The 15,227-nt window shown below is 43.0% G+C and overlaps 1 protein-coding gene across 2 annotated transcripts in view; it reads left to right on the top strand.

Annotated features, from left to right (window-relative positions):
• Positions 1–15,227, top strand: part of TRIM67 (tripartite motif containing 67) — a 417,173-nt gene that overhangs the window by 360,917 nt on the left and 41,029 nt on the right. For both annotated transcript variants that reach the window (XM_069235025.1, XM_069235026.1), the window contains exon 7: positions 2,914–3,052. In XM_069235025.1, coding sequence (XP_069091126.1) covers positions 2,914–3,052 — 139 coding nt within the window. The remainder of the gene's footprint in view (positions 1–2,913; positions 3,053–15,227) is intronic.

Here is a 15,227-nt window from a genome sequence, read left to right as displayed (position 1 = left end):
GATTTAAAAACCATATTCTGTACTGAATTTTCAATGTTCTTCGACATTTTGCTCATTGTGTCTGACATAGCCTTGGTTACAGCCTCATTAATAAAGGCTCCGATTTCATTAGTATTAGGTAATTCAGAAAAAGGGTCTTGCGCTTCCATGATAATGTAGTAGGGAACAGGGAAAACGAAAAAACCTGACAGGAAGGGGTTAAAATATGAAGAAGGCTGAGGGAGGGAATAAACACGCCCAGGGAGGCGTGTCCCCACGAGCTACAGCGAGGGGAAGAAAAACCGGAAAGTCTTCACCTCGTAAGGCGAGGTCCAAGGAGGAGAAACGCTCCGCCGGCACAGCGCAAGAAAGAACAACCGACGAGCAGGTAAGCGTCGAGCTTCAACACAGTAATAACAGTTCAACGGACGCGTCTTGAGTAGAGCGTGTCCGTTAGAACGTTCCGAATGAACTGCTTCAACCGCGCGCGAGCGCGCAAAGCCAAAACCGGGTCCCAAGACCCGGGAAAAAGAACAGCGAGCTGCCAACAACACGGAAATAACAACTGTAGAGTGCAACGGAATATAAATATGAAAATGCTATAACAATTATGACAAAACAGGCACCGTAATATAAGTATATATATAAGGAAAGAAAGAACGTGACTTATCTTGACTGCGAGCAGCAAGAAAGAGGGCTGGTCGCAGTCAAGCTTGGTTACACATACCATCCATGGTTTCTGATTGGTGTAGTACTTATTACGTTTGTTCTCTCCCATTGGCTTCCGTGTTGTAAGCCTTTTGGGAGTTGTAGTTTTCTTGACTGCTGCTTTTTAAATTAAAGCAAGTAAGAGAAGCATAATAGGAGCCTCCGTTCTTGACATAAAATTGCCACTTGTGCAGCAAATGTGAAACGCTCTAGAATAAAAATATTGTACTACAACACTAACAATTCTGTATCTTCTGTGTACTATGGGGCATATTTACAAGAAAATGGCGCATCGGACCTGATGCGCCACTTTTCTTGCATCCCCCTGCCCTCCCCCTTAACAACACCATGGTTGCGCTGTATTTACAATATGGCAGACCATGGCGGTCACTACCACAAGAGCATCTTAATTTTTGATGCTATTGTGGTGCTTTGCTGCACTAGCGCCAAAAATGTTGGCACTAGTGCAGCAAAGCACAGAAAGGCCCATATGCCAATACAGGAGATTCACTTTAACACCTGCCTTGGGCAGGCATTAAAAATGACAGAAAAAATGGTGCAGTGAATTCTTGTAAGTTTCACTGCAACATTTTTTCGGGCCTCCCTGCAGGGGAACGCCCCTCCCCAACATACATTATGCCTGGCGCGAGCATAATGTAACGCAAGGGGTTGCAAAGTGGTGCAGTGCATGCATTGCACCACCTTGTCACCTTGTAAATATGGCGCGGGAGAAAGGCCTACTTAGGACTGCCTTAGCGTAAAACAAAATGACGATAAAGCAGCGCTAGGAGGTGCTTGTAAATCTGCCTTTATGAGTTCCAGGTAGGCGTTTTCTTGATATACATTTATGACAGCATTAGAGAGCAATAAAATAATGTTCTGCAGCCATTTCTGAATTAAAAGAAGCCAAGTGCTGTATTCCTTAGGATGTGTATGCATTGTGGAGTATGGTGTTGCCTTTACCTTCTCAAGCATTCTTTTGCTATCCCTACTCCATTAGCTTCTCTCCTGCTACCCCACACTTAGTAGTAATAATAATCAATGCATCATATAGTTTATTGTCATGGACTTGCAGCTTTAACATTCCGTAGATGATGCAGTAACTACCATTACCATTGTAATTAATATTATTGATGTCAAATGTGTAAAGCAGTCCTCCTCGTGATAATCTCATTAGTGAGTTTCAAGTGGTGTACAGATTTCAGGAACACATACTTAACCGTAGTTGGGGCTCACGGGGTGGGGTACCGCGCAGGGGGATTAATAAAATAAAATAAACAATTTATTTTGTAAAACTTACCTCTGCTCCCGCACCGCCTCTCCTCCGTCTCTCCTTGGCTGCAGGCACAGGGAACCTGCCCTGCGGACAATCCTGACAGTGCTCAGAGCAGCGTCAGGTTTGGCTGGGAGCGTCCAGCATGGCAATTCCCTGGCAGACTGGGAGCCTGTGCTGGCTCTCTCCAGCCTGACAATTGTGTGACTGGGCTGGAAAGAGCCTACTGCGCAAGTGTGTTTTGCCAGTCCAAGACGGCCGGCCAAACACACATGCACTCTGAGAGGAGTGCACAGTGCACTCCCCTCAGTGCTTGTCATGCCCAGTGCCCCACCTCTTTAACAATGAAAGGTTAATAAACTTAGGCCCATATTTATACTTTATTTGTGCCACATTTGCGTCATTTTTTGATGCAAAAGCGGCGCTAACTTACAAAATACAATTGTATTTTGTACGTTTGCACCTCTTGCATCAAAAAGTGACGCATATGCAGCGCAAAAAAAGTATAGTTATGGGCCTTAATTTGTTATCCTTTCATTGTTAAAGGATTGTCAGCTGCTGCTGCTGGCGGGGGCGATGCTCCTCTGCCATAGCGGAGGAGCCGCCACTGCTTAACCTACTGGACAAACTGGGTGGTTCTCCTCTGGTGCACTTCAGACGTGAAAGCAAATCATGCTTTTGTAGAATGGGTTGGATTATTTTTAACTTGTGTTGAGCTCAGATATCTGATGCTGCTTTGGTAAGATGATGTGTTTTGACTAAATGTCAGACACATGACTTTTTATTAAATAACTGACAATCTATCTGAAAGAATAAGGAAGTGATTAATGTTATTTATATATATAGGGAGGGTCATCTCTTGGCTACTCTGATACCAACACAACATGTCTGGCTTATTAATGCTTCATCTTCCTACAACCTATTGGCTTTACTCATATTGCTTTATTTTATAGGAAGTCTACGTTGGGAAGGAGACGCTGTGCACCATTGATGGACTTCATTTTAACAGCACATATAACGCACGAGTCAAAGCTTACAATTCGTCTGGAGTGGGGCCTTACAGCAAGACCGTTGTTTTACAGACTTCAGATGGTGAGTGCTGCCATCAAATACCACTGCAGCCTATCTTCAATGGTGTCATGTCAGCACGCCTAGGATAAGTACCAATACATCTCCAAATTTTGGGCATCCTGTGCTCATAGCAGAAGATATACCACAATATTCTTTGTGTTATTTAGTCATTTAATTGTCTTTATTTGGATATAAAGGGAATTGCAATTCAGAGGGAGTTCTGGAAAGATGACCAATAGCACCAAATGATAAATCTTTTATTTGGCCCAAAAATACCATAAAGATGTACAATAATACAACAAATTTAGAATTTAAAAACGAGACAATATGCCAATGAAACAATAAAAGAGCAGAATTACATCAATTAAAAAACAGTGAGCAGATCTCAAGCACAAAAGCACATTTTAAAAACCTGCCCACACGCAAAATTTCAACTAGATTAGCCAACATTATTAAATACAAACAATTCTTGGCAAAGCCAATAGGTCTCTCCTGTACAAGATCTACTGACTTTGTCATTTTTTTGTGTTGGGATGGGAGGGGCAAATATCACAGGATGGGCAAGGGATTTCAGTGTGCAGGCAACAATGGAGCAGGGCGCTGCAGTTTAACTTAAATGTAAAACAAAAACATAAAGTTTTAAAAAAGGGCTATGACACAGCCAGCATTGACTGTGTCATAGTGTTTTCTTTACTTTCACCCATGCTGCATAGCAGCTGTAGAACCTTGCCAAAAACAAAAAAAACATTGGCAAAGCCAATAGATGTTGCATAGGTGAGACCAATTGTCTTTGCCAATGCTTGTTACTTTACCTACCTTGGTAAAACATATTTCCAGAAGGCAACAAGTTAGAGTGACAATGCTGCCAATGAATGGAAAGCAATGAGGGGCTACAAGCCATGTCTTGATACAATATCTCTCACAAACGAGCTTGCATGTAGCTCATGCGCTGTCGCAGGCAGGCCTAAAAATGGCATGAAACATGGCTGTTGGGTGAACTTTTGTCACAAGTGACACATTTAAGAAGTCTTGTCTTTTTATGGTCCAACACTTTGCATTCAAAGATGAGTTGCAATTTTTAGCTTTATAAACAAGGTCTTTGAAATCCCAGAATGCAGTTTGAAATAGTGCCTAAATTGTAACATGAAAAAAGTGAGCATGGAGGCTACAGGATATTCCGTATTCATTCAACCAAATTAAAAGTACCTTCAACAACTGAGTGCACAGAGGCCATACGTCATGAGTTTGATTTCTCAAAAAAGCCAAATCAGCCATTAAGCTTTCCGAGGTCGATAAGATTCATACCATTAAGTTAGATAATAAAGACGCCAATTTCTTGAAGACAATGTTGTGTGAGCTGCGGGCTAAACAAGCATTAGCTTGTACAGTAGTCTAAACCAGGATTGCAATTGTATCTTGTAGCAAGTAAAGGGACCGTCTGTTTTGAACTACACCGCATGTGCATGGGCGTCCATGGGGGAAGGGTAAGAGGGTGGTGCTTGTCCCTGCTGGATTTAGGTACAATGTGGTGTGCAGGCTCACTGTGCAGCATAACACTATGGCCGCCGCAGTGTGTTATGCTGCCTTAGGATGGATGTCGTTAAAATTATGTCCCCCTGAAAACATTTCTGCGGACGCCCATGCACATGATTCCGGTTAAGATAGCTTGACACCGCTGTGGCATGCCCCTCCAACCGCTGGAAAGTAATCACATTTTTACACCAGCTACAAGCAATAGCCACTCAAACGTTTTCACACAAGGCTTCTTTTCACAGTAGAAAATAGAAAGACACAATGCGCTGTGCAGATGGACGCGTTGCATTAATTGTGAATCAGCACATGTTTTCCTGGAAAGTCTGACTTTGCCACAAAGACTATTTCTCAAGAAAGAAGCCAGTTACGCTTCGGCTCACCGTGTATGGCACACTTTCTGTAATTTGGGATTTGTATAGGTTTTTTTCGTCCTTGTTATTTTCTTTGGCAAACCCAATAGCTCTGCCAGTGCTTGTTTGCATGTAGCGCTGTTTCTGTAGTGGAATTTCCAAGAAAAAAACCTTTAGAAATTCTTGTATGAAACATTTTCAAGTGCTTTGGGCTTTGTGGCCAATTTAGAGTTTGTCAGACAGAGTACAGTCAATCAAATTTAGAGATGCCTGCCGCTGTCCTCTTTGACTGAGCCAATCTGGACTCAGTGAGCCGAAGGCTTATAGTCCACCTATCTCTAAGAGAGGCGGGCAGACCGAGAGAGTGAAGCACTGTAGAGTGGGTCAAACTCTAATTAAGCTCCGATATTTTCATTGTATTTTCCTTTATGGTTGTATTTGATTTTTTTTTTTTTAAATGAATTTGAAACTGAGTTGCTCAGTCACATTATTGGGGAAGCAGAGGCCTGGCACTTCAGCTTAGAGAACATACACCACCTTACATAGTGACATGAATCTGTATTTGTCACAACTGCGCAGCATGGAAATTTGTTCCACGCATTTAGAGTTGGGTATTCCTGTTTTTTTCTCATGTCGCTGTGTAGACTCTAACTTGTCATTTTTTTAGAGGATGAGTAAACGTTTTTTCTATGGTGTTAGTCAATTCAATTTAATTCAGCTTTATTTCATCATAAAATACTATAAAAGCATACTAGCAAAATTCATGACTCTCCAAAAGAAATTGAACATCTTAGAAAAATTAACAAAATCAGTCCCATAATAAAAATCAGATCCTAAACATCCCCAAGGCCATATAATATAAGGTTATAATATAAGGTTATCAATATAAATGCTAAAAAATTGTCAAATTGTCAATAAAAATATTATAAAATACACAATACTAGTTGCCATTAGATTTTCTCAAGTCCATGTGGTGCAAGTTGGCAAGTTATCAATGAACATGTTTAAAAAATAGACAAATTATCAATAAAAAAAAATACACAATACACAGACCTTAAACTTTTCCGAAGCAACTATAATTATAGATCTTAATACAAACAACAGTAGGAATTGAATCTCTCTGATAATAGCAATGGCTACGTGTGTGCACTAATAAATAGCCATTATAAATATAACATTTATACTTTTCTAGAAAGAAGTTTGCCTCTGACATACCATACTGCTTCTAAAAACCTTGCCGTTGCACATACCACCATCACGTGTGAACTTGTTTTACAGATTCTAAGAGCCAAATGGCAATCCCTAATGCCCAGTGATTTACATAATGTTTCTATCCAATAAGCCCTCTGTTTCTTGTACACCTGACAAAAGTGCAACACTCTCTTGGGCCATGCATCCCATTGGGCATAGGTCGATTGGATTTTCCATTTGTTTCATTCTTGATGTGAAAGTCTGCAAGGGTAAGGATCCAAGTCTGAATCTAATATAAGGTGCGCATGCTAAAGGTGAGGTTATTATATCTAAAAATGCTCGAACTCATAGTGACACTTTGTTAATAAAAAGTCCTCTGTCAAACTGGGAGATGGAACTAATGCCATCTCGACCAATAGACATCCTTCAGAATCTGGTTGGTGTTTTTTGGGAGATGAGTAGGGTCAGACCAACACAGGCCTAGGCCTAGCTTGTAGAAAATAACTTTTACATGGTTGCACCACTATGTTGGGGGCTGTTAACACTGCTCTAAGCCAGAGTCTATACGGGGCTAAAATATCTGTAGACCATAGTCCAATCCAATATTGGAGCGGCCTTAGGGCAGGTAACTTTGCTATAGTATAGAATACAGATTTAATTCCATTCATATGGGCAGAGTGGGAGAACTAGAAGGCACTTTTAATAAAGTTTTTATATACACATTTTCTGCTCTCTCCAATTCCTGCGAGTTGCAGTATCCCCATAGCTCAGCGCCATAGGTGACTCCTCCTCTAACCTGACTTTTATAGATTTCCATTGCCGGCACGATGGAATACTATTATGTTAGTCAAGTAGACATAAGAGGTGTATTTCATCACCTTTATATTACACAAGCAGCGTCTTGTGATCCTTTACCCATGTAGGTTTCCGAGCTTTACACTTTGCTTACCTTTATGCCCTAGTAGGTTTCTCCACAAACTGGCAATACTTCCATGTGATTGCTTTTTGGTACTGAAAATGATCTGTTTTAGTGCAAGTTCGCTATCAAACTGTTTTTTATCATGACTTGGATTTATGTTGGCAATTGTTTATTCACCATGCTTAAAAAAAGAGTACAAAAGATGTGATTTTCATTTGAAAAGCCTTATGTGGATAATCTCACAATCTACTGGTAGTAATTCGTGACAATTATAGAAGTTCATGACAAAAAAAACTTAAAAACTTTGCAAACTTTGCACACAGCAAGTTTCGGCATTGATGGTAGTATGGATAATAGTTCTGGGCTAACTGAGGCTCATATTATAGAAAATTATGTGCTGACATTTGGACCGGAATAAGGGCATCACTAACATGGAAGCTAACATATATATTGTGAACATTATGCTGCTTTGATGCTGTTACGTGCCAAAATGGAACACTTTACGTCACTGAGAAGTCTTGACATTTACAAGGGGCTAAGGTCACAAGTGGATTGGTACTGGTGAGTATTGTGCAGAGTTTGCCTCCTCCAGTGAAGTTCATGGTTTTGCCATTTGTAGTGCACAGTGAGATAATATTCACGTTAATCAAACTCAGCCAAGGTGAAATATTGATAAAGGATATTACTCTACCTTTACCTCGTACAAAGGATTTAAATGCACAGCTGTAATTATTTGCAGAATTGTTCTCTGCATGTTTACCTTTAGTTGAGAACTATTTTATGTGCAATGGTGTTGCACTGGAAAAGAACACTAATAACCTCATTCCATTCGGACCACTAACCCGATTCAAGTGTACACAGGACATTCTAGTGAAATCGGCAATACAAGCAGGCTACAATTTTTTGGGCATGTAGTGCCAGATGAAACAATTTGTGCACCAAAATTCTACAATAGTCAAAGTTATGCAGCATGGAATGAAGAAAACATGTTTTATTAACAAATTCAGTGACAATCAGGGGCGGCTCCTCCATTAGGGTGGAGGAACATTGCCCCCTGCCAGCAGTGGCAGCGGCAAACCTTTTACCAAAAAATTATAATAAACTGTGTTTATTATCGTTTTTTTGTAAAAGGGGCGGGGCCACAGGCTGTGACGAGCACAGAGGGGGAGTGCACAGCACTTCCCCTCAGTACACATGTACTTTTGGCCGGCCATCTCGGGCCGGCCAAACACACATGCACAGAAGGCTCTCTCCAGCCCAGCAACACACAAGCCGGGCTGGAGAGAGCATGCACAGGCTATTCTGATGCTGCTGTGAGCAGTGTCAGGATTGGCCGCAGGGCAAGCTGGGAGCCTGTGCCTGCAGCAGAAGAGCGGATGGAGCGGTGCAGCAGTGGCGATGGAGATAAGTGTTTTTTTATTTTTTTATTTAATTTTTATTTCTCCCCACCCTCCGTGCGCCGCACTGCCCCTTCTGTTTGCTGCGACTGGTGACAATTGGTGTATATGAGCCTCCGGAGCGTACTCTTGAAATGTTAAAAGATGAACTGTCATATCTGTCAGTTTGTTTGTTTTAATTTCTTTTCCTTGTGCTAGCAAAGTTGTAAAGTGCCCACGTCAGTGGCACAGGCGAGGATCATCTTAAAAGCTCCATGGATTGGGCATGTACGAGGGGAGCCTTTCATTGTAAGCCCTCTCACACACAACCTATGCATGCTCTATGCAGTGCCCGATGACTAAGGATAAAAGTCTGCTTGGGCGGTGACATGACTTCACTCCATACCCTATCGGAAGCCTGCATAGAACAGGTGTGAAGGGAGGCAAACCCACTGTTCTATCCTGACTTCTGAATAGGCGACTAATATTGCTACAAGTTTTGTGGTTCAGCAAAGAATGGCGCAGTCAATACTACTACCAAACTTCAGAGGAGCTGTGCAGAATCCCAATGCTGCACTGTAATTCTGTTAAATATAGGGAGTAATCTTGCAGAGCACACCTGTGTATTATTGTTAGAAGCACTCATTTGAATTGAATGGCTCAGTCTTGCTATTGTGATTTTGAGATGGCAGAGATTTGGATTTTTGGCAGATTGTGGAAGAGATAGGTTTTATTGGGCTGTCTGTACCCTTGGTCTCTGGACAGCTCATTTGAAAATGGAAAAAACACATTTAACCCCAAAATGTGACTTTACCAAAGATATAAGTGAAAGTACAACTTCGTACTGTAGTGAGATTCGTCATTAGGCACATTTATTTTTGTCTATTTTAGCTTTGGTGTGAGACCTCCACCAAGTCACTTGGCATTTTATTTCTTTTATTATTTTAGCGAGGCATCATTTTAGTGGGGATGTTTCATTATTTTTATCTATTGTCCTTCTGTGCAGAATTTAGTTATTCATTGCTTTGCATTCCGTTTCACTATGTGCTTGCATCAAGGCTACATATGATAGGTTCCCAGGTATTGCTGGCTCAGAGAGCACAGTGTCTTCCTTACACAGATGGGGGCGTGTGGTCACATCAGAGCAGTTCCTAGAATAACACAATGTTTATTATAAAACATCAGGCTGCCTTAGTACCCTTAGCAGGGGCATTTCCGTCAGATCGCCATCTTCTGCTGCCCGTCGCCTTTGCAGTTTGAGCAGAGACTTTGCGCTCCTTCTTCTGTCACGGAGCAGGATTTACAGCAGACTAACCAACCTCTCCTCTACCTACAACACAGTATGGGACTTGCGCAAAACTTCCGGGACTAGATGGGTAGATTAGGGCTATTACTGGTACTTGCTCTCATGTATGAATCTTAGTAGTGTGTGTAGGAATATTGGTAATACTATTGTGACAAATATGGTGGGACTGTTTCTGTATTTCACTTTCTTCATCACCGTTGTAATAGTGACTGGTTTCATCATCCTCATAATCACATTCCATCCATTTGCTTCAATAAACCCTGTTGAACCAAGATATGCCTCTGTTTGTCATTACATGTATGAGACTTGTGTAACTGAGAGTACCAGTCACGATTTGTTTCCACCACAACCTCTTGGAGTGTCGTGCGATGGGCTGCCACAAATCACTTTTACCTATGGTATCTCTGAGGTGCTTCTAACCAGCCAAAAGGGTTTGGCTAACAGTTGCCACACGGTTTGGGATAGGACTCAGTTCCCCATTCCCGGTAGTGCTGCCGCCTAGTCTCGTTATTTTGGCAAGAGTCTCATGACATGGCTCGATCAGCATTGGTTAGGCACTGATTTTACAGGTCTCTGAAGTATCTCTGTCTCACTATGTGTATAGACACCCTAATTACCGTGTACGGAGACGTCTGTGGTAGGCAGTGCTTACTTTCAGCTGCATGCTTGAACATTGGACAAGCTTGAACATTTTAAAATGATTCTCCAGACTTGGTATTTCTGTCTCTGAACAAAGTATTACATTTGTTCTAATGGCAGACCACAATAGTGTCACAATTGCAGCTAATATGAGACTCCCCATCACAATGCACTTACTGAAACATGGCCTCACAGAGGAGGGAGGAGAAGTAACCTTCATGGTTGAGGCACACGCAGCTTATGGAAAGGACATTTATTACTCATGGGTCACCTTTCAAGCAACAGATACATAGAACACACATAGATTTAATTACTACAAGCCCCCAACACACCCACACAATACAAACCATATATATATTTAGAAATACCTATTTCTTATCAAGAACACCAGAATTGGCTTGATGGCACCCTATCACATGTGCAACAGAATGTTAGACTAGGTTCAATAAGTAATGACGGACCAACGTGGCCAGAGTTGTCCATGTATACAGCACACCAATAGATAGATACAATGGTGGTAGCAGAAATTCGCCACCTATATGCTAATTCAATAGAAGTATATAGATGCTTAATTCAATTCGCAATGCAGACTTTAAACACCTCCCCAGCAAGGGCTGCTCCAGCGCAACCACATGTGGTAACAGCAGGGATCAACCTTGCAACAGTGCACTCAATAATGGGTGAAGCACCCTCCAAACTTGAAGAAATTCTGTTTTGGGTAGCACAGAAAATTAGCTCTTTGGAAGCAGTGTTACACCATACAGGACCCCAAGATAAACACCAAATTCTTACAATGTGCTTGCCGCTTGGGATTGTTTCATCAGTAAACCACTGCACAAAAATGGGAACAGTATTTGCTGTTATCTCTACTACCACACAGGGTACCCCGACACTTGCAAATTTACTGGGAGTTTTGAAACAAATTCAAGATGAGTATAGGGGTCCCTGGCTCTGGATTTGGAGATGCAATTAATAGGCAATTTTGCCACAGTGTCCTCAATAACTTTAAGCAACATTAAAGGAGAGGCAGTTGCTCTGGCTATACGCCAGTGTCTCCAGGATGTTCCGGTACAGGATCAAGAACGTGAGCTGCCAAAGATTATTGCTGAGACCTACAGTAGTATAGATCGGAATAGTCTGTGGGCCAGACCTAGTAAATCCAATAAAGATTCTACCAAGCAAATGGCTGAGGGTTGTAAGAAACGCTGGGATAAACAAAATAAAGATTATGTTAAACAAAGAAGAGAATCTCCACACTCGGAGACCTCTGAAAAGAAATATTAGAAAATTTGAACATTTCTGATAGATACCAATTTATTAGTACACGTCAATCTCATTACTTCCAGGACTCACTGAACAAACGCAGTTAGAGATGTGGGTGTTCCGAGCAAGGAAATGAGTTGCTGAAACTTCTCCACAAAAGCAAGAGAAACCTCCCAAACAGAAAGCACAGTTTAAAAAGAAAACGGAGGCATCTATTTTGCCAAAAATGCCACACTTATTGAGAGCTTTAATGAAGAACAGAAAATGAGCACTGACTCTGCTAGACAGCACAGCAGAGGTCACAATAGTTTGTCGGAATCTTCAAGGGCTTCTGGATGCATCAGCAACTAACAATTGTCTAGAAGTCGAAACAGCGGATGCGTGCGCCTCCCCACCTCCACCCTGGCAGAGTTTACAAATTGAAATTGCAACTCGAAGGAAACATTGAGTGCACAATTAAAGAAATATTCTGCCGAAAATTGACACAGTGCTATGATATCCCACTGGCAGAAAAGGTTTGTCCACCAGAATTTGCAAGCAATCTCCCATTCACGGAAGAGGTTATTATGCCTTATTTCTCACCTCTCGTTCCTAGGGAATTAGGAGAAGCCTACCAGTAGATTGGACTTTGGTACAAACTCCCAAGCTGAATTGGAACCATGTCGGTTGGGATAGGGATTCCCCCACCACATAATACCAGTAAGATCTACCACATTACCACAACCACAATCACAATATCCAATTTAACACAAAGCTAAAACACCTATAAGAGAGATACTCACACAGCTTGAGTACCAGGGTAATTATAGAGCCCTGTGTATCTCCTATGAATAACCCATTATTACCTGGGGCAAAGCCGGACCACTCATACAGAATAGTCTCAGGTTACAGACATTTGAACATGGGTTTTTCCTGGCTGCCCGCAGTTTACTGTTTCCATTGGGCTGCAATGGGACTTTGTCCCCCAGCCTGCACCTGGCCCTGAGGGGTGTGGAGTAGTGCTTTTAAGTGCATTTGTCCTTCCGCCGTGCGGGGTGCTACCTGGCTGCCCGCCATGTACTGTTTCCATCAGGCTGGGGAAGGACTTTGTCCCCCAGCCTGCACTGGCCCTGAAGGGTGTGGACTAGTGCTTTTAAGTGCAGTTGGCCTCCTGCCGTGCGAGGTGTTACCTGGCTTCCCACAGTGTACTGTTTCAATTGGGCTGGGATTGGACTTTGTCGTGGTATTCGCGACTTTAAGCGCATTTAGCCTCTTGCTGTGCGGGGTGTTACCTTGCTGCCTGCAGTGTAAAGTGTCTATTGGGCTGGGGTGGGATTTTGTCCCCAGGCCTGCACCTGGCACTGAGGGGTGTGGACCAGTGCTTTTAAGCACATTTGGCCGCCCGACACGCAGGGTGTTACCTGGCTGCCTGCAATGTACCTTTTCCATTGGGCTGGGGTGAGCCTGCACCTGGCCCTGAGGGATGTGGACTAGCTCTTTTAAGCATATTTGGCCTCCAGCTGCGTGGGGTGTTACCTAGCTGCCTGCAGTCTACTGTTTCCATTGGGCTGGGGTGGGACTTTATCCATCAGCCTGTCCCTGGTCCTGAGGTGTGTGGACTATCGCTTTTAAGCACATTTGTCCTCCCGCCATGCAGGGTATTACCTGGCAGCCCACAGTGTACTGTTTCCATCAGGCTGGGGTGGAACTTTGTCCCCCCAGCCTGCACCTGGTCCTGAGGGGTGTGGACTAGCGCTTTTAAGCTCATTTGCCCTCCTGCCATGCAGGGTGATACCTGGCTGCCCTCAGTGTACTGTTTGCATCGGGTTTGGGCGGGACTATATCCCCCAGCCTGCACCCGTCCCTGAGGGGTGTGGACTATCGCTTTAAAGGGCATTTGGCCTCCCGCCGTGCGGGATGTTACGTGGCTGCCCACAGTCTACTGTTTCCATCGGGCTGGAATGAGACTTTGTCCCCTAGCCTGCACCTGGCCCTGAGTGGAGTGGCATTCAGCGTCCCACCTCGTGGGGTGTTAACTGGCTGCCCACAGTGTACCATTTCCATCGGGCTGGGGTGGGACTTCGTCCCCCAGCCTGCACCTGTTCCTGACTGGTGTGGACTACCCCTTTTAAGCGTTTTGGCCTCTAACACATGGGAGGCACCCGGGCGCATACCCAACCAAGAATGGACAACGACTGGGCCCCATCTTCACCTATCTATGTTCGGAGGAGGCGAAGATAATAGATTTGGTTAGTATGCATGCCTCCGTTATCCTGAGTGGTTGTGTTAACTCAAGCTCCAATGAGGGGTGTGTTATGGGTCAACCTTTATCCTTGGGTATCACAGCGGCAGTGAAGTTACCTCCTGAGCTCCCTCCAGGGGATGTAGGCGAGGTCTCTGATGTGTATGGTGTTATCTGCCAGGATCATATGCAGTCGCCTGCCGACCCCAGGAATTATTGTAGTTCCTCACAACAACCCTGCCCACCACCTATTGGAAGGGGCAAAAGTAAATTGAGGAGGAGAGTTTTAGTCAGTTACACCTCCCCGCAGAGTGTTGTCTTTATGTTTCTGTTCTCTCTAATGTCCCTTGCTTGCCATCCTGTGAAGAGGAATCCACAGCCCAACTAAAGAATAAGGTGTGTCATTGGCTATTCTGGAATTTTCAGAGTCTAATGATATCTTGCTTGTCAGAAGAATTGGATAGGTTGGTCCTCAGACAAAAGCTTCAGGTGGAGATTGTGTGGTTATTAATTGCCGTTACCCTGAGCTAGCATGACACCTGATTTTCTCCCTCTTTTCTCATAAGCATTTGCGGCCAAGAGGGACCTTAATCTTGGCTTACCCTTCAGCTAGAGGTAGGAAAGAGGTAAAGCGGTTCCCTAAACCAAGGCCCCCTATTGCAACTAGAAATCAATTCTCTGTCTTATCTAGCCTGGAAGAGAATGATTGACTTTGTGGCTTTGACTACAGCTTGAATTGTGTCAAATCCTCATCAGGGGGAACTCAAATTTGGTGAAAATCCTTTGTTTAAGTTTAGTCCCCCTGGGATATCAGGTGAAAATAACTTGACACTCAAGGATCCTGCACCTGCGTTGAATCTTAATTCACCTTCTGTTAGGTTGAACACAGCTGAAGATTTGTACTTGAATTGTAAAGCAGTAGACAATAATATAATTAATTCTGTGCATAGCGACCTCCCTACTGATTCCCCTATTATAACTGTGTCTGTTTCCAACTTTGTATGCTGGAATATTGCTGGATACCAATCCAAGCTTGCAGACCCTGAGTGGTTTAATTATGTTTCTAACTTTGATGTAGCATGTCACAAGAGACCTTGGCCCTGGACGACATTATTTGCGATGGTTTTATTAGCTTTTCCGTCCCTGCTACGGCTGCCGTCGGGTGGAGGGCAAAGAGTGGTACGGGGGCTGGTAACTCTAGTTTATATTGCCAATGTTGTCTCAGTGTTTCCAGTAATTTGTAGACATGAGGACATTTTAATTGTCTGGATAGTTCTCTCAGATAAATGACATTTTTTGTAATAAATTTTTATGATGCGGTCTGTGAATTAGGATGCAAGATTAAAGTCTTATTTACTGTCTTAGATGTTTTAAATAGGAGATCTTTGTCCTTGTATA

This window comes from Pleurodeles waltl, chromosome 5 (genome assembly GCF_031143425.1).
Source record: "Pleurodeles waltl isolate 20211129_DDA chromosome 5, aPleWal1.hap1.20221129, whole genome shotgun sequence".
Lineage (NCBI taxonomy): Eukaryota > Metazoa > Chordata > Amphibia > Caudata > Salamandridae > Pleurodeles > Pleurodeles waltl.
The sequence above is the reverse complement of the archived record's forward strand: the minus strand, read 5'-3'. Positions and strand labels throughout refer to the sequence as shown.